The sequence below is a fragment of the Miniopterus natalensis genome, chromosome 21 (genome assembly GCF_054644295.1).
Source record: "Miniopterus natalensis isolate mMinNat1 chromosome 21, mMinNat1.hap1, whole genome shotgun sequence".
Lineage (NCBI taxonomy): Eukaryota > Metazoa > Chordata > Mammalia > Chiroptera > Miniopteridae > Miniopterus > Miniopterus natalensis.
Genome location: NC_142101.1, coordinates 17771232 through 17791961, shown reverse-complemented (window position 1 = coordinate 17791961; position 20730 = coordinate 17771232). Strand labels below are relative to the sequence as shown.

Below are 20730 nucleotides of genomic sequence, written 5' to 3'. Positions count from 1 at the left end.
GTGGTTCCTTTACCATGAGCATCATTCCCACAGGTAACATGGGTGATCAAACAGCCAAGTTCAGAGCAAAGTGAGATACACTCCTCCCTCCCACCCTCCATATACACTGTAGTAATCCCTACAAAACTTTATGAAATGGATGCTGTATCCCCATTATGTTTTAGTTTGTTTAAATTATGAAGGCCTTTCGTCCACACACGAGTATCTACTGGTCCTGCATTTACTATTAGATCTATACCTGATTCATCATGTAATGACCACTCAAAAACTATGAACTATTCTGTATCCAGGAGAAACTGAGACCTAGAAGGCGTGAACATGAATAAAGGAAACCTCACTTGAAACTGAAGTCAGAAGGCCCTGGGGGGGAGGGCTCACACACGGCCACCCACAGCTATCTGCCACCACCCTGGACTCCCACTTTCCTTCAATGGACTTGCATTGAAAGCACCCTCTCCCAACTTCCCCTTTTCCCTGTAAAGTTCCTCTCCTTGTTCTCTGGATGTGCCTATGGTTTGTCATAGTTTTCATGTCCCAAACTGCAATTCTTCTGCCATTCCAGAATAAACTCATTTCTGCTAGTAAAATAGCTTGCTGTTTTAGTGTTAAGGGTGACAGAGGCACTGCATGCCCCGTCTTTAAATCTGACTCCTTGAGGGCTATTCTAGACAGGCCCCAGAAAATCCTAAAACCAACTGGGACAGCTCTGGCTATTACGCTGTAGAAATGACGTCCCATTTTCCCATAGGGGACAAGTTATAGATTAAAAAGTAGACATATGCAGGTAAAAATTACAAGACAGTTATACATAACTATAAAACTTAACAAAATAGCTGCCAGTTTGCTGAGTCTCACAAAAAACTTGTCACATTTACTGAGAAAGTTTAAGCATAGAATTCAGATGTTAAAGGGAACTAGACTAAAAGGAAACGTTTGACAAGCTTGCCTGTCACAGGATTTTTACAGATTTTCTTGGCTAGAAACATGAAGGTTGCTAGAAAAAGTCACTAAAGGAACCTTTATCTCGAGCCTGCTCTGTTTTCTGTACCAGCGTAACTTAAACTTAGACAACAGAAGGCAGGTGTGCCCAAAGAGGAAAGTAAATTCTGATCACGCACACGGGCCCCTTTTATTAGTTTTCAGGAGTCTCTCTGCTGTATAAACACTTGCCCCATAGCAAGCACAGTTGATTGACCACCTGCTGGGCATTTAGGGGCTCTGGACAATACTGAAGGTTCCTAACTAGCCAGCAGGTAACCTCTGGAACTGACTTAATAATCAAGATCCAAAATAATCCCAGTGGGACATCAAAAAAGAGTCCAATCAAAAAACTGGCAAAAAAACCTGTTTTACCCTTCCTGGAGGCGGGCCAGGGAATGTGGCTAAGCCATCTTTGTATCCCTAATGTAGTAAGTTGTGCCTCCTGCAAATGCTGACATGGTAGTTGATAAATGTGTTTGCTGAACAGATGAATGGTACACCTATGAATGTTTCTGGGAATGCTGGCCCACCGTCTCTCCAGCAGTGCCATGCAGCACGGCATGAAGGTTGAGAATGGAGCTTAAGGACTGACATAACCTCGTCTTAACCCCTAGCCAGAGTTTTCCTCATCACTGCTTAGCTATTATTTGGGATAATTATTTTATAACTCTAAACACGGTTCCTCATCCTCAAATGGGTATTACAATGAAACTATTATGAGCAAAAAAGCCATTTATATAACATCTCAGGTAGCATCCACTCTGACTTTGGGTTAACATTCAGTAGGTCACTGCTGCTGGCTACACAAAGCCTGTGTAAGGGATTCCTGATACAAATGATCTACTGAAATCAACTTCTACTTCTGTAAAGTGAGTTATTCTTTTTTTATATATATAAACAACAGAAATGTATTTCTCACAGTTCTAAAGGCTGCAAAGTCCAAGATCAAGGCACCAGAAAGTTTAGCATCTGATAGAGCTCCTTCCTAGTTCATAGATGACCATCTCCTTGTGTCCAAAAATGGCAGAAGAGGCTAGGAAGCTCTTTGGGGTCTTTTTTTTAAAGTTTCTTTATCTTTACTGTTGAAAATATTACAGATGTTCCCTTTTCATCCCCATTGATCCGCTCCACCCCGCATCCATCCCACCCCGAGGCTTTCCCCACAGACACTGGTATGGGGAAAGTAATTCTAAGTAGGCCCTGGAGCATGGCTCTGCTACGCAAATTAACCAAGCAGTGTGAACATGTAGTGTGGTGGACAGAAGAGCTAAGTGCAAAAAAAACCCCACGGGTTTAGCCCTGGCCAGTGTGATTCGGTTGGTTGGGCATCATTCCAAGCACCAAAAGGCTCTGTTTGGGTTCCATCAGGGCACATGCCCAGGTTGTGGGTGTGATCAATGATCAAACCAATCAGTGTTTGTCTCTCACATTGATGTTTCTCTCTCTCCCCCTTCTCCCTTCCTCTCTCTCTAAAAAAAAACCCAATAGAAATACATCCTTGGGTGAGGATTTAAAAAATAAAATAAAATCTAACAAAACATGACTCTTTCACATGCCCTATTGTTGTTCTTCCTCCATGTCACTGTACTTCCTGATCCTCAATCACCACCCTTAGAAATAAAATTTAATAAGAGCGGCTTTCAGATTCATTTGAACACTTCTTGTATCTGAATTTTATGTTTCTGAACAAAATATGGGAAAGTAATTGTGTAACTAAATTGCTTGTGGACTTTAGATTCTTTTTTGATACTGAAAAGTAATAAAGTGACTAAAATTAATCTCTAGCACCTCAATTTCCTCATAAACTGACATGTGACAATAAAAAAGTACAGGGAATGTAAATTTATATTTGAAATAACAGACATCACTGTGGGATGACAGGTGGGATCAAGGGTATATATGACCACAAACATAGCTTAAGCTCCAAAACTAAATTTCTGGGAGTTAATGCCCCTAAAGTCTGAGAAAAACTGACAATTCAAGCTATTAAAAAACAAAAACCACAATGCTCAATACTCTGCAGAAAAAAGAGAAGTAAGGTGCCCAGGAGACTTAACATACAAAGAACTATTTGAATATCTAGTGCTTACTAAAAAATCTACTTGAGAGCCAGTCACTACCCCATCCTGAAAGACCAGGACAAGTAAGTATGATTAGAAAAAGCTAACCCCCCACTCAGAAGACCCTACAGAAGTGTGCCGTGTCTACCACGTCATTTTGTTGAATGCTGTCATACAGGTAATTTTAGAGGGGAAAATAAAAAATAAATGCTCACATTAAAAAGTGATTGAAAGTAAAGTCTTGCTTCCTTCAAGAACATTAGAAGCCACATAAAAAAAAAAAAAATAGGTGAGCTGTATCCCCCCGTGTCAGTAAAGTAACCCAGGGCAGCTGATTTATAGAACCCCCAGAAGATTGAGGAGGGGGGCTGAGTTACAGATAAAAGGAAATGGCCCATGAGTCTAACCAGGTATTAGTAAAAGCAAGGCAACTTGAGGAAAAAAACTTCCGGGGAAGGAGTGCACTGAAGGGGTTAAATTAGATCCAGTTACACATAAAAGCTTACACTCTTATGCCCTATAAAACCATGTAAAAAAAAACACCAAAATCAACATCCAACACTGAAAACATTTAGAAAGCCTGTGCTTAAGCATAAAGTTAAAAAAAGGAAAAAGGAAATAAGATAAAAAATAAAACTATAACCACCCATTTCATAATCACCCCATTTTCACATTACTCACTCATCACTACACTGGACTGAACACCTAGCACACAGAAGCAGAAGCCCTGAGCTTCCCCTACCTTAGGTTTTCAGTCCAAATTAATGCAAACAGTCACGTGGGACTGAGCCAGGCAGTGACGCTGAATTCTGCTCTGTCAGAGAGAACATCTGTCAAGCCCACATCGAAACTGCCGCTGCCTGGCCAGCAGCTGAGGAAGCGTGCATTTCATATCACAGGCTGAACCCCAGCAAAACGGCTCATAATCCTCCCTGCAGCTGCCAGGCAACCGCGAGGGAGCCTCAGCCTGTCCTCCCGGCACGAGGGAAGCGCGCTGCTCTGCTGAGGCAGCTTCCCACTGCAGCTCCGTGTCGCCACTGGAAACATGGATACTGAGCAGGGAAGACAGCTCTGCATTGTCCGGCCCGGCAGACAGCAGCTGTAGAGCTTCGACGCATCAGCGCCGGGAAAGTCAGCCTGCCCCCAACAGAGCAGACGACTACAGCCCTTTTGTTCAAAAACCGAGAAAATGAAAGAAAGGGAAAGCCTCAGAAGACAAGCATCCATATGAAGGAGGAGGGTGCCTGGAAGGCAGGAGACAGGTAGGACCTTGGATTCCGAGAAAAGCAGTTGCAAGAGGCAGACCACTGGGGGATGTGCGCATGGTCGATGGCACCTTTTTGCTGAAGGGATGGAGTCAAAAGTGTGTTCAGTGGGCATCACCCTCCACACAGAAACGGCCTGACGAGGAAGGTATGTCCATGTCTGTGTGATAGTCTCTTAAATGTCTGCTACCTGAACTGTGCAGCCCTGGAGGCACCTGAATGGGCTTCTGAATATACGGTTTTACAATGTGTCATTGTTTGGAAGACAAGCTGCCACTGCTTTATTCCAGGGAATATGCAGCTTGGAGTCATTCTGGATTATAGGCGTACAGGGGAGGAAAGGCAAATAGTAACAGGATGTGCTTTATTAAAGGGTTCTATGAGAAATTAAAACTTAAAAAAAAATCTGTAGCCCTCTGAGAAAACACGGCAACCCTCTGCCAAATTAGGTCAGACGGGTCCTCATCTACTGAACTCCAGGGCTCCCTCAAAAATGGCTATCGGCAGACAATGCAGTGAGGTTACACTAAATAGTATCAGAGACGGGCTAAACATCAAGAGCTTTCTTCAAAGTCCTTTTAAAACAAAATCTTAATAAATAGCAGCTTGTGGTAACAAAGTCTTCCCTCCAAAACCCATCTGCCCAGATGGAGATAATGACCCGAGGGCGTCAGCAATGTGAAGTGTCACCAAGCCGTGAGGACTGAGTGTGTGCTTAGCAGAGCTCCACAGCAGATTTGCATGTCCCAGTGCCCGTGAAAACAACTTTGAAACAAAGAAACACCAATGGTGGCTGCAAATTCCCCATCTAAAACAGTGGGCTTGGATTTTAAGTAACAGACTGATTCTAAATGATCAAATGTAAGGTTGTTCTTGGTGGTCATTTTTAAAGTGAAATTCCAAAACATAGTATGAAAACACTTTGATATAAAAATATCCATAAACAGCACTACAAGGTGAAAAATTAAATATAAATCCAGCCACTGTGCTTCCAGGCTATGCCATGGCCCATTTGCAGGGCAGGAATAAATCTAAAAGCAACCACCACAGTTACAGTAACAGTTCATGATTCAGGAGCTAAAAGGTATTTCTAAAATTTTTAAAGATCCATCAAAGATCTTAATTCTTGCTCACTTTCGCAGCAAAACTCAATAACCTATTATTGCATAATCGTAAAAGGCAAACATTTTAAGACATATGTAAGCACGCCACTCTAAAACTAAGATTAAACAAGTTTTATCGGGCCCTGTTATTATTACATCTCAACATCGACTCTCATTCATACCATGAATTTTTATTCCACTTAAGAATGAAGTCAGATGGTATTAAAAAAATATGGTTGTAAAAATCTCTAGTCTCTCTTAGTGCCTTTCTCTCTCAATGTTTAAGTCATCAATTAAACATTCTTATAAGCTAGATATCTCAACAGTGCAGAATTTTCTACTCAAGCTCTACTCAAATCTAGGACTGTTTCAACAGACTAAAGACATCAACACTTTTAAAAGACAAAAGATAAAAACTGTGTGTGTGTACATTAATAACTTGAAAGTATTATCATAAAAATCACATAGGAGATAAATCAAAGCTATTTCTATGCTGGAAACCTAAAAATGCAAAGCCATTTACTGTGCCAAACCATTTAACCTTCTCGTCTCGTTTCCACTCTGTCAGAAATAAAATACAACAGGCAATAACTCGAGAATAATTTTACTATGTAATAAAAGGGTGCAATTTTACTTTATTTTTAACAGAAAAATTATAACTCGAGAAACCTAATAAAGAACATCTAAGGCTAGACACACGACTTTTATCAGTGGGAGGATAACAAAGAGAGGGGTGACTCCAAGCTTGAGCAGCTCGGTATTTACAAACACAAACCCCATGAATTTACATTCAGATGCACCTCCATCACCCACTGCTACAAAACCACAGAGAACCATAAACCATGCACTTATGCTAGGTTACAATGTATAATAATTTGCTGGTTTCTGCAACAATGAAATACTTCAGAGATATCACTTCAGGTGTATTATACTCATAAAAACACAATTTCTCTATCTTCACTCCCTTCTTCAGTCCTTTACTCAAACATTCATTCAAATATCTGGCTTTATATTTATTACTTCTTAAACTATCAAATTCACACTTTAAAAGATCTCAATGATTCTTCAATCAGATTCCAAGCATTATTATAGCAACAGAAAACTGATATGTTTACTCTAACTTTGGAATATTTAAAATAGATTATCAAATAAATTTTAAAGGCCAATTTTGTCTCTTTTAAATTTATACCTATACCCCTTCTATCTGCTAGCTTAATGGAATGGAGAAAAATCCTTACTATTTATCAAATATTTCATTTTAAAATAAAAACTCAGAAAGATTTCTCAGTCTGAACAGACTGGCCAACTACTTACAGTACAAGGAGGGGGAAAGTGAGTTTCTAAATCAGAATACTCAGCTCTGTTATTTTCTGTTAGCTCACTGCAGAAGTATGTTTTACTGGTAAAATGAATAGCCTTGGTCTTCATTATAGTAATGTAAGATTAAAATTCATGTAAATGAACTCTAATAAATAGCAAACTAAATTGTTTTTAAAACCCCAAACTTAAAAAAAAAAACCCACAATTTATATCTCACAAAATGATTAACTTCCTACCATAACCTCTAAAAGTACTACATAATTTTAGATAACAGAAATTATCAAAACCTGGCGTCTGCGCTATAATATTACACTTTAGAAATTTGTTCAAATTCCCAGCTACTTTGCTCCCCCTAGTGGTTGTGACTAGGTGTACTTTCATTCATATATGTATGTCTAACACTTTCCATCAATATTTTCAAAGTACTTCACATTATATATGTTAATTTTACTCTGATTATTGAGTTATATAAGGACTTTATTTCCCCCAAAATAAATAAATTTCATGTCAGAGTTAAGCAGATTTGGTATTAACCATAAATCTCTCAATATCACAGGATAACAGAACACATATATCTATGTCTACATTATCATTTCAAATAAAACAAATGGCCCTAGATTAAATTTTTAACTGACTAGTTTTATTCTGCTTAAAGAAGTAACTTTCACAATTAAAAACTTGAAAAAAAATTAAAATTACATATTTATTAGTCTCCTCAAGAAGTTTTTTCTCTTACTACAATTCAAGCTACAGCTCCTTTATCTATCCACCCCTACCCCAGGCCCTGATTCAGAAAAACTAAGGACAAGCTGAAACCTTGATCCAAGATAACACAGCTGGTTCTTCATGTGCGGTGTCATGAAGCTCCCACAGTGACAACCATAATCTTGTCAAAAATCTAGAGCTTAAATGTCATGCTAGCAAGAGTCCTAAAAACAGAACAAATTCTCAACATGCAGATTCAGAACACAGCGTAGCCTGAGAATCTCTAAAATGCATTTTGTGAAATTTAACATTTTAAACAGCTAGATGTGACAGTAAGTACCCTGTAGTGCCTATATTTTGTGAAAAGACTGTTCAGAGTAGTTCTTTGTTTGGTTCTAACATGGAGACTAAGTGGGACATGTGATAGTGTCTGCCAAGGCCACAGATAACTAAAGATATAACTAGTTGCTATATTTTTAAAAAAATCAATCTTAAGTCTAAGTAGGGATAATGTCTCCTGAATGCCTCATATTTGAAGTGAGGCTAAAACTAGGAAAGAGTGTTGGCACTGTTCATCATTTATTACTGTCGTAAAATCCTGCACTGAAGTTACTGGACCCTGAAAATGAATTGTGACAGGTGCATCTTCTCATTGACTTTCTCAGCACAGTGGGGGCCGATGGAAACATGCCAGGCAGTGTACTGTGACTAACAGACCTCGGCCATAATCAACCTTGCACTGTCTGTCCCACGACTGTTACACGACCATTTTACACAAAAGGCCGCTGACTGTGCACAACCACCAATAGTATGTCAAATCAGTTTTAATTAATGCCAATACAGTTTCCATCTGCTCCCAGGCCTTCTTTCATGGCCTCTCAGAAATCTAGTAACAATGCTTTCTTCTGCATGCATACAACTTTTAAACCTTTAACCTAGGTCCACAGTTCATCTGGCCAGAGCTACTGAGATACCGAAAGGGAAGATTAGTTACCCATCACCTCTCTTTAAAGTGCTCGCTGGGTTACAAAGGTATATTTTTAAAGAGGTTAAATCCTGCTCTCAGTGATGCTATGTTGCCAAGGGAAAACAAGTCATAATCTTTGTTCCTCCATGATATTTTCACAGCTTCAAAATTCTTATCTGCCCTAATCTTATTAGCACCCAAACTCTATTTTAGGCAGTTCTATAACACTCAGCATTTTGGAAACTCATATGCTTTATCTTTATAGAATGACTGCAAGAGGGACAGCGTGACCGGACTGGAAAATGATGACCAAAAAAGAGGACTGACTCAGTGGAGGCAAACAGTGCGCTCGGCCCCAGGGTCTCCTCCCCACCTCGGTTGTTTCCAACATGCTGCAGTGGAGGAGGCGGCACTGCTGCTGGGCCAAGCGGTCTCTGCTCAGGACCCCCCTCATTGGTGCGCTTTCCCTGCTGTTTCTTTTTGCCATGTTGCTGTTCTTCAATCACCACGACTGGCTACCAGGCAGAGCTGGATTCAAAGAGAACCCTATGACCTATACTTTCAGAGGATTTCGTTCTGCAAAAAGTGAGACAAACCACAGCTCTCTTCGCAACATTTGGAAAGAAACCATCCCTCAAACTCTGAGGCCTCAAACTGCAACCAACTCCAATAACACAGACCTGTCACCACAAGGAGTGACCGGGTTGGAGAACACACTCAGTGCCAATGGGAGTCTTTACGATGAAAAAGGTACTAGGCACCCAAATTCTTACCACTTCAAGTACCTTATCAATGAACCTGATAAGTGCCAGAAGAAAAGCCCATTTTTAATCCTACTAATAGCTGCAGAACCTGAACAGATAGATGCTAGAAGAGCTATTCGGCAAACGTGGGGCAACGAGAGTTTAGCCCCTGGTATCCAAATCACACGGATTTTTTTGTTGGGCATAAGTATTAAGTTTGATAACTACTTTCAACATGAAATACTAAAAGAAAGCAGAAAATATCATGATATAGTTCAACAGGAATATTTAGATACCTACTATAACTTGACCATTAAAACGCTAATGGGCATGAACTGGGTAGCAACCTACTGTCCACATATTCCGTATGTTATGAAAACTGATAGTGACATGTTTGTGAACACTGAGTATTTAATACACAAGTTACTGAAGCCAGACCTGCCTCCCAGACATAACTACTTTACTGGTTACCTAATGAGAGGCTACGCGCCCAATCGAAACAAAGACAGCAAATGGTACATGCCACCGGACCTCTACCCCAGCGAGCGCTATCCTGTTTTCTGCTCTGGGACTGGCTACGTTTTCTCGGGAGATCTGGCTGAGAAGATATTTAAAGTCTCTTTAAGTATTCGTCGCTTGCACTTGGAGGATGTCTATGTAGGGATCTGTCTTGCCAAGCTGAGGATTGATCCCGTGCCCCCTCCCAATGAGTTTGTGTTCAATCACTGGCGAGTTTCTTATTCGAGCTGTAAATACAGCCACCTAATTACCTCTCATCAGTTCCTGCCCGGTGAACTGATAAAATACTGGAACCACTTACAACAAAATAAGCACAATGCTTGTGGCAACATAGCAAAGGACAAAGCAGGCAGGTATCGCCACCGCAGAGTACACTAGAAAAGACGAATTGTTTTTCACACGTGCAATCTGTAAAATACTGCTCAAAGCATGTAGAGTTAAAACTGATTATTACCATAGGACAAGTTTCAGTCAACACTCATCACATGAAAGAATTCCAAAAATATTTTTTAATTTCTGAAGAGGGTAATTCTTAAAAATACATTATATAACCAAAAGATATCCCGAGGGGATCTATACAGATCCGTAGGGGATTCTGTGTATTAACATGCAATAACAAGCATGCATATGTCAGTGGTTTGAGTCTCAAGTCGGGGCCAATAAGATGCATTTACCTACGTTTTCCACAAAAATTTTAATTTAAGAAATGCAGACAGTCAAAAGACCCTTCATTTTAGATTCAGTTTTACATCTCGATATATAATTGAATGTAAATAAAACATCTGTCAATTTTAAGGAATCTGCAACTGTGCAAAGGACAGATCTTCCGACCTGGCTGCTCTGGGCTGTAAGGACTATACTCCATGCAGTAAGATTCAGTCGAGTTACTCCAGAAACACATTTATAAAGTTCAGATGTTTCATCAATGCAGTTCTCATCTAAGTACTTATTTTCAAAAACACAACTGAGATACTTCTTTTACTAAGGCTCATATATATTGGGGGAAATTATTTTGACATGATGTGATAAAATGTGAAAAATCAATGTGTCTCAGGCTCAAGTTTTTATAAAAACAAAAAGTTAACTGTTTTGAAATAGATTTGTTTCTTGTTGGCGTGAGGGCCATGCTGGCATCTGAATGAGCTGTTCCCCCAGCTCGGTTCCTGCACTCTCGAGCAGCACTTCACCTCACTTCGAGCACATCTATAAAAACGTATCACGTGCCTGTCACTGAGGCAAAAGTGATCACTTCAGGCACAACGAGAACGCACTGCTGGAAACAGATAAAAGGTAGAGAGTGCAGCAGCAGCTCCAGTCAATCCATTTCTAAGATGCACGTCTGCCAAACTGCAACATATGGAGGCTTATTTCCCGACAGCAGGTGTATACACGCCAACACTTAATCACTCCACGGCACCCACTTCTCTCTGAGCGCCAAGTTTACAAGCCTGCAGTTTTTAATTCGGTAGGTGACAAATATTCTGCATCACCAGTTAAAAACCTTTGGGGGAAATAGCGGAAGCTACAAATGTTTGATGAACACTTGATTCAAGGGTGAACAATGTATACGATGCACTTTTATCAAGTTTTTAATAAAAAAGATCAACAAAAAATCTTTACTGAGTTGTTATGGTACAAATACTTCCACAGCAATTTTGTTTGGTTCCACTATAAATTTTAAAATCAGGAAGTACTAAACCTACTAACTCTAAAATGGTATTTTTATTTCATGCAAGTATGTAAATCTGTTATTCTTAATTTTGTCAGGATGTTACTTATCCTAATTCTAGTAACGATCATTTTTATCTTTGATTCTTAAGATACTGCATCAAAACAAATTGTAAAATTTGGTAAAGTTCAAAATCTCAGAAACTGTACTTAGTATCTAATATGTTGGATTCTATTTATACTCAATTTATCTCCCATTTTCAATTCAGTAGTCTAAGTTTTCTGTTCTACACAGAGTAACTCTGAAAGCTAAGCTATCTAACACCAAGCTCTTAGTTAAGTCTGCTTTTCATTTGATTTCACTTCCATTACAAAAAGGCTACTGAAGTACTAAAAGTCACACGTAACAGGACACCACCACCGAAGTAGGTAAGCTTGATGGAAGACAAAAGGAATCCTTCCCTCAGAGTAGAGCAATTCTCTCATTTCTAGTCCTCAAGTTAAAAAAGGTATATGCGCATGTACAGGTGTGCGTGTGCAGGTGTGTGTGCACAGGTGTGTGTGTGTGCATGTTTGTGTGCAGTATGCACAGAAAGAGCCTCCACACCATCTGTCTGGTGTCTTCTATGGTCAAAGTGCAGAATCTTTAAAACACAGTATCTTCCTTCCAGAAAACTTCTAGTTTAAAAACTTGATTATGAAAAACAATTCTTAACAGACAACTAAATTCTTCATATCACAAGCATCAACTTAAAATCATTTCTATAACCCTGATATTATCTTGAAAACTGATGGTTAATTGATGACACTTAAGTTCTCAAAGAGCACTGGACTAAATAATAAAGGGTCTTAGTACTGCTAAAAATCCTTATTTTAAAATAAGACTTGCCCGGCTGGGCTTGGTCCGCGGTTGAGCATTGATGTAGGATCCAGGAGATTGAGGTTCAATTCCTGGTCAGGGCACATGCCCGAGTTGCGGGTTCAATCCCCAGTACGGGGAGTGCAGGAGGCAGCCGACCTATGACTCTCTCATCATTAATGTTTTTATCTCTCTCCCTCTCCCTCTCCCTTCCTCTCTGAAATCAATAAAGACATATATATTAAAAAAAAAGCTTACTTTAAAAAAAGAAAATAAATATTCTAATATTAATTTATTTTCGACCTTCCACTGTCAACAATATGCAAGTTGGTTTCTTCAGCAAAAAAATGAATTTTTACATTATATTTTAAAATATTTAAACATTGCACCAAGTACTAATTGTGACTTACTCATACCCTAATATTATGTAATTTTTATTATACACAAAAATTTAATTTTAAATGACAACCCATTTGATCAAAAAAAATTACAAAATAATTTTTATGCTCAGTGTTAATACTCTAGAAGATAAAAATACCACACTTTCGATACTTAACTAGTTTATTTTGATCAAAATTGTAAGTAATGAAATTCTAATTCAAGTAAATAATTTGTCACCTCTTACTACACAGCATAATCCCATGTCACGTCACCTGGAATATTACTACTGTCTATTAGCAAAACCCCCATGAAAACAGTGACAGCGCAACAGGATCTCTTTCCTGACTGAGCATACACCGTGTGCCTGGTACTGTGTTAAAGCACTTTACATGCATGATCTCACGTGACCAAAAATCACACTGGGAAACAGGAGAGTTTCTTGGTAGTGATAAGACCACTGATTTGGATATGGGCTCATCCACACTGAAAATAAAGCATCGTATAAGCAATTATATATTGACCAATAAAAGTACAAGTACTATGGAAATATTAACTGCAATTGGTCACAGACTTTAATCTCTCAACCATCTTGGACTATACAAAAACGGGCTCGCAAACCACCTGCTAGAACTATATCATGAGTAGGGAAGCAACAGTCAGAGTGGTAATGACCAAACTTCCCCAGAGCCACCCGTTTTCAGGTCCTCCATAGCACAGCACATGTCTAAGCAGAGAGTGCGATGCTCAAGATCAAGAAGTGAGGTGCTAACTTCAACATAAAATCAATGCAGGTGAAACTGCCAGGCACCATTCCCAGGTAACAGAGAGTAGACCAGGTTACCACGCTCAATTCTCAAACACTAACATCAGGCTAGCAGAACCAAGGAAACACCCAGAGTGCACTCACTGATAAACATTTACTGAGAGTCTAGGCACTGAGACATGAGCTGCAGACACTACCAGGAGCAAAAACAAGCATTAGGTTGTTGAGATGACACTCCTTCCACAAAGAAAGCCACGGATCCAAGCTTCCAGTAAGCAGTAAGGAAAACTGTAATACCTGGGGCCATCAAGATCAGCACAGCGAATGCCGGGCACCGGCACCTGTGAACGGACAGGAAGCATGGACCTTTAGGAAGACACTTGCCTCTCGGCACCATAATATCCGCACCATAAGCAGTCCCTTTCCAATCGTCTACTTGTCATGCTCTTCCCACCAGGACACCGACTCCTGCTTTTCCTTCACCGTTTTGTTCCTGCTCCAACATCAGGCCTTCCTTCAATTTTACCTCAACAAGCCAGTCTGACTTCTACAAAAACTTCCAGTTTTAAGTTCTCATGGCACAATATACCTCTACACACTTTTAGATGTGACAGTCCCAATTTTATATGTGAGTGGCTGACTGATGTGTCTCTTCTCCAGGAGACTGTAAGTGATCAAAGAAACTTCAAAGCATTCGAGGTCACACTTCTCTAAGTGTTCTAGAAGAGCTGCTAAAACGACTCAGGTCATAAACAGCAAAAATTCAAAATGGGTCTGAAAATACTAAAAGTACTCCCAATTTGACCATTTTAGTCTTTGTCGTGGTTACTTCTGTAAATCGCACACCGTGAATGTGCTTCCACATGCCTCTTTTGCTAGTACACGCAGGACCAAAGTCTCCGACGAGGAAGCAGAGCCCACCATTCTCATACTCTTACTCAAGACCTGTCCTTGGCTTTGTGAAAAACTGTCCTGTAAAAGAATCACTATAAAAACTACCACAGATTTTCACTATTTGCACAGAAGCTCAGTAACGAAACCAATCGAACGGCATTTCAGACGAGACAAAAGTAAAAACGACAAAAACCACGAAAGACTCTGATGGCTACCCAAAGAAAACAACTTCAGCTCCACAGTAACTCCCTTGGGGAATGGCGGGTAGGCAAGCTCCTTCCCCAAGAAAACATCAGTAACAAATGAATCTTGATGTCTTTTGAAAGAGCGTAAGGGATTTCATTTGAAAAAGCCTAAGATACTACGGCAAGAAACTCTCCAAGTTGACCTTGTGACCCTTGCTGTCTTTAAATCCTCTAACCAGGTAGCATCCCACCTACGTACAGTTAATCACAATAGCTTTACACACAACTCAGTTTTAAGAAAAAAATAATCTCCACACAGATCTATTGCACAACTGGTTATTACAGATGTTTCAACTAGAAAATACTGAAGAGTAAAGATTTCCTCCAACATCTGCTACTCACATAAAGTGGCTTGAAAAAGAGCAGCTCTGTGGTTGAAGGAACTTACCGTCACAGACTTCAGGGTCATGCCGTGGTAGGTGCCCATCGTGTCGATTTTGAAGCCTTCCGTTTCTACAAAAGAGAGTTTTGTATTAGATTTTATGTATTTCATGATCAATCACAAACCTAAAGTAATAAACCACAATATATCTTAACATGGTAACAGTATAACATAAAGCACACACTTGTGAAGATAAAACTTTATGAGGGTGCTAATCTCAAAAATACATTCAACAAACACCAATGAGCCCAGTGTGCAGAAGCTGGTTAAGACTCTCTCTACAAGTGTGTTCAAAGCTCATACACAGTTAGCTGGAAGTATCAAAAACCAGACTGAACAAAATTCTTTAAAATATAACCCCCAAATTATTTACACCCAACACTCAATTAGCGCACTACTAAAAGCATCTATTTATGGTGAGAAATCCTTAACATGTAGAAAAGTCATGTTCCTGAATTACAATGACAGGCACGATACACTGTAGAAAAGGCTGTCATAGGGATAAGGGTTCCAGGAGAGTCCCAATGTGCCTTCTGTAAACTGTCACATATTAACCATTCTACACAATGCAAGCCCTACAGCCTCGGTCACAACCACAAGTGAGAGAGACCTGTGGGCATGGTGAGGGTCAGAGCTTGTCTGTGGGCTGTAACCTGCCAAGCCCTGGTTTACATAATTCATCCACAAGAAAAACGCTGCAGTGAATAAAAGGATGGACCGCTGTCTACACCACGTATTTAGTGAATGCCTTTGTACAGTAAAGGAAGTCAACGCACAAAATTCACTGCATCCAGATGATCTATCCTTTAGTGAAACTTGAGATTTCATATTATGCAGAAAAAAATGACATATGTTAAACTTCCACATGATACTACCTCATCTTTTCATGAACCAAGTCAAGATAAAGTAGTTTACATGACATCAGTCCCACTTCACTAACCACCTCGCTAACAGGTAACTGATCCCTACAGCGGTAGCCAGCACACTACACGGGCTTTCGGGAAACATAGCCGTGCAAGGCGACTCCAATCCACACTTCCCAGTGCTCAGTGTACACGGTTATAATCGGGGGACATGGTCTGATGTGTAGAGCCTCCCTCTACGATAAACTTCTGAGAAGCAGAACTAAACACTAATAACAGCAAATATGATATATATAAATATAACATACATAATAGCTGATACACACCAGCCACTGATCCTCGGGATTTTATATTTAAGTAGTATGATCCCCACAATAACTCTGAAAGATAGGTACTGTACTTCTACTGCTATTAGTACTGTAATGTTACAAAGGAGGAAACAGACAGAATGCAGTTCAAATAACATCAAAATTCACAGAGTAACTGTGACACAGGCAATCTGGCTCCAGAATCCAGGCAGTTAACCAGGGTAGGCAAATGCGTTCTGTAAAAGCCCAGGTGGTATCTTTGGGCTTTGAGACCACAAAAACTCTGTCACAACTCAGTAGGGCGATAACAGCACCACGGGAACCATGAAAAGTACATAAATGAGTATGGCCCTGCCGCAGATTTGGCCTGCCAATCCCTGCTCTAACAAACGTCAAGCTCTCAAGTTGAGTTACAACCACAGGAAAAGAAAGCTAAAAATTAAGTAACTTACCTTCTTTTCCTTTGAACCTTTCCTGGTCATATCTGTTGTAGGCAGCTGGGATGGGCTGCTTGGTACGCAATGTGGGATCCTGTAAAAACATTAACCATGACTTAAATGTTAATATTCTAAGTTGTTACTTAATACTCATCATGAAAACCACAATAAGGGTATTGTTCTCTAAGCTTCTTTCTTGCTGTAGCCAATAAGACAAAAGTGAGAAGACAAAAGTGGGGAGCCGTGTCATGCTTGTTTTCAGATATTGTTCACTATTAGAAAATTACCTTCCCTGTTGGACAGGGGCAAAGGACAAGCAAACTCGCACTAAGGCAACAAGCAAAACGCTCAGACATTGCAGAAGCAAAACGGGTGTGCTCAGTGTTTTCACGCAATTACTTCAACTTCTTTATGAAATAAGATCCCTCCAATTATGAATTTTTCTCTAATACAAAAAATCTTTTAACTCAAAGTTTATTGAGCTGACATTTTAGAGCCTTTTAACTGAACTATTCTCCAAATTGTTAATCTTTAAATTAAAATAATGACAACTATGACAATAAACCCATTATAAATGTACAGGGTAAGACTAGTTAGTAGAGGTGTCTTTTTAATACTTAGAAAAAGTTGCCAACCTAATGATGGGTAATTTAATTCACAGTGGTCAGTGACTCTCCACTTAATTTAATACTTTACTTAAAACTCACAGTCTGTAATAATCGGAAAAAGCATATTTAAAGAATGTTCCCAAAATTTCTTGGGAAATTCATGACATTCAGGAAAACTAAAATAGTCTTAATTCTGTTACAATAAAATGCTATCCCAAGTATTAGTCCAAATAAAAGATACTTATTCAAGACTGTCACTAGGTATACATACTGGAGGATATGTCGGAGTTTAAATTTAGGTTCTGTCATATATGTAATTTATTTTGGGAGGGTCCTAAGTGGCACCTTAACCAAAGAGGCAGGCAACAGCTAACCAGCTAAAACTAAGGCACAATGAAAGGACCAATTGCCCCGTGATCAGGAGAAACACAACACATTCACCATGAAGTCACGGCTACCAATGGTTTACACAGGAGCCCCCAGTGAACAGTGATGGGGACTTATACTTCTAACAGTGATTGGTGAGTCTCCTAAGCAACGAACAGTAGGCCAGCTACAGTTTACCCAGTGACTCAGAGGGCTTTTCCTAACTGACCCCTCTGAGATCCTGACCCCAGTATGAATTACTGCTGAAGTAACTTTTAATGGTGAGAAGGGTTTTCATATCCTTCGAGTATGTTGAAGCAGCAAAAGGTTTAGAACCCACTCACTGAAAAACTTTAAGATTAGATGTCTTCAAAATCACACTACTGGAGACTAGGGGTCCTTTTCAATAAAATCACTGGAAAAGCAGTGAATCCCTCTTACCACAGGTGCTGCATTTGGGGCTGGCCGCTGTTCAGGGGCACGTCCTTCTTCTCTGGCTTTCACAGACTGAAGAATCGCAAAAATATTCTTGGAAAAGTTCTAAAATATAGATGGATTTTAATTAAGCCCACTTAAAATTTAACATTCAAAGAGAGTAGGTTTACTCAGACTAGGTTTTCTATCAATTCTTCCCTTCTACTTCATGACAAGGGATTAGTGATTGCTACATACATGTAAAATCAACTACTGTATGGAAATTGATCCAAAGACCAATTATTATAAACCTAGTGTTACTCTTTTACTTTCACTTTATTTAAACTGTACAAATGGCTTTTATTTATTCATATTCTGCATCTATTCAAATATGTAACCAGGAAACAAGTTAACATTTAAATAAAACAGATTTGTTGTCAAGAGAGATTTAACTCTGAATCAACTACAACAACAATCCCCTTATCTGAGGGGGACATGTTCCAAGACCCCAGTGGATGTCTGAAACCGCAAATAGTGTAAAACCCTAATCATTTCTTCAACTCTGCCAGAAATGTGGCAGCAGCTTCCTCATCGGCCGGCATAGCTTCTCCAGGAATTTTTACATCTTTCACTCCAAACCTACTCCTGGGTCTGTGTAAGCATCCCTCTTGCAATACATGGCTTGAAGTCACTCGTTTCAGGGGATCCCTGGCTGAAGTCTTTGTATAAGCTCAACACTTTCTGGAGCAACCCATTGTTTTAAAAACTATTTTCCAAAATGCACAAAAAGTAATGACAAGAAAGAGTGGCACTACTTTAAATTTTGGCAAATCTCAATGTATGGCTTAACAGAAAATAGTTGCATTTTCATATCTACTTTCATATCTATTAACAAATATCACAGTTAATATTTGTTGTGATATCTTGTTTTGTTTTGGTCTAAGTATATGAAAGAAAATCCAGTCTCACATGGACAACTGGAAGAGGAGGAGCATTACAATGGCTTTTCAAATGACTGTGGACATTCTTTGATATCATGCCAAACACAATAAAAATCTCACCAATGACATATCAGTAGTGAGAGCACAATGGCCGGCTGCTAGCAGGGTTTGGAGCCAATGCCTTGTTCATGCCAAAAAGCCAGCAGTGAGCCAGCCACTCATCCCCACCAGCAGTGCAAAGGTCAACACAGTGACAGGTGCAAATGACGTCTTAATCCAATCCTATTATCTATCAAGTTATGAAAATATCCTATTAAGTGGTGAAAATCAATTCTCACCACTGTAAAAATACAGTATTGTGTGAGAGACACAACGTTTAGCAAAACCAATCAAATATCACCAGCTATTTTCCTATGGTAGAATTACAGGTGATTATCTTCCTGTAATAACCTCTTTATCAACTTTTCAGCAATGGACACAGACCAATTTATACACATTTAAAAATGTGTTTTTAATGGCATTATAAAATCAGCTGCTTTGTGAGGGGTGCCTGCAACAGTAATATAACTAAAAGAGGAGACTTATACTTTTTATGGAATCTTCAACCTTTTACTCTAAGAACTCAGAAACTAAGAAGGTCTGTCTAAAATTTTAGGGTCATTTAGGGCTACATGTACCTACAAGGTTTTTTAGAGTTTAGCAGGAAAAAAACAGTATACAGAGAAAATACCAGTCAAAATAGTTCTTATTTTTAAAAATGGTAATACAAAAGCAAACCTAGCTACCAAACAATTCTTAAACTAACCTATTTTTAAAATTATAAGTGGTAGCGACAACACAAAATTAAATGAGAACACTAAGTTTTCAAATGATGGTTCAATCCTGCCACCTAGAGCTCAATAAAAATTGTTCCTCTCAGTTATTTGAAAACTTAATGTTTGGTCCAAGAGTAAAGTGGGTTGTTCCACCTCTGTTTATTCCATTACTATAAAATTCAGATTTTTCAACATTTATAATAAGCATTGGTAAAGCAATGTAAATCCCACTATTTAACTATGAGCCCCACATTAGGCAGTAAAAATGAGTATTAAACAGAGTTTTACTGTAAAGACAAAAACAGAAGTTTACTCACATTCTCAGATTTCTCTATAATCTAAGCTCTGGAGAATGGTTCTTAGTCCTGAGCTCAAGTACTTTGTACAACAAGTCAAAGCACAAAAACATTCTCTCCTTCACACACTCTTTTCTAGCAGCGTTATTCCTACTAAAATGGACAGTAAATCTGAGGCCAGAATCCAAAATCTGCAAATGAAACCCATGTAAAAGTTCACTTTTATCAATAATCTATCTCACACACTTCTACAACTTTCTTACCACATCATCACTATTAAAAACTGGGCATCAGTAAGAGAACTACTAACACTTAGGAGAAAACTGGGAGGTGGGGGAGGAAAAGACAGATAAAAATAATTAAGTGAAACAATGCAATCTTTCTGGAGAAACCATTAAGACAGGGACACATCCAGTGTCTTTCACAATTTAAAGTACACATCTCCTTTAACCAGCCATTTGCTGCTAGAGTTTAAATCTTTTGCAGTATAGACATAAATGCAGAGGTTTGTGTACAGGGATGTTTTTGATGCACTGCTTGTAATCGGGAACAGGAAGGGGAAAGGGAGAAGAGGAAGGAGGAAGAAAATACCACAATCCGGTAGCAAGAAACAAAACAAAAAAATGACTCATTAACAAGAACAAATAAATACTGCTACATCCACAAACCAGAATATAATGTATAAAATACATGCAATAAATGTTTGCTAAGTTCTCTGCTTTGTGGAGAAAAAATTAATGATATTAACAACCAAAGAGCTTGACTACTCCTGTTCATTGGGTTTAAGCAAAAACCTGACCAACAGGGAAAGTAGGCCCCCCCTTGGA

The 20730-nt window shown here is 39.1% G+C and overlaps 2 protein-coding genes across 2 annotated transcripts in view; one reads left to right on the top strand and one right to left on the bottom strand.

Annotated features, from left to right (window-relative positions):
* Positions 1-20730, bottom strand: part of CDC73 (cell division cycle 73) — a 44493-nt gene that overhangs the window by 13199 nt on the left and 10564 nt on the right. The window contains exons 8-10 of the mRNA XM_087828950.1: positions 17879-17977; positions 16479-16557; positions 14862-14926 (exon numbers count right to left, since the gene is read on the bottom strand). Coding sequence (XP_087685076.1) covers positions 14862-14926; positions 16479-16557; positions 17879-17977 — 243 coding nt within the window. The remainder of the gene's footprint in view (positions 1-14861; positions 14927-16478; positions 16558-17878; positions 17978-20730) is intronic.
* Positions 4369-11357, top strand: B3GALT2 (beta-1,3-galactosyltransferase 2). Its single transcript, XM_016221200.2, has 2 exons — positions 4369-4454; positions 8667-11357. The coding sequence occupies exon 2, from the start codon at positions 8791-8793 to the stop codon at positions 10039-10041; it is 1251 nt and encodes a 416-aa protein (XP_016076686.1). The 5' UTR covers positions 4369-4454; positions 8667-8790; the 3' UTR covers positions 10042-11357.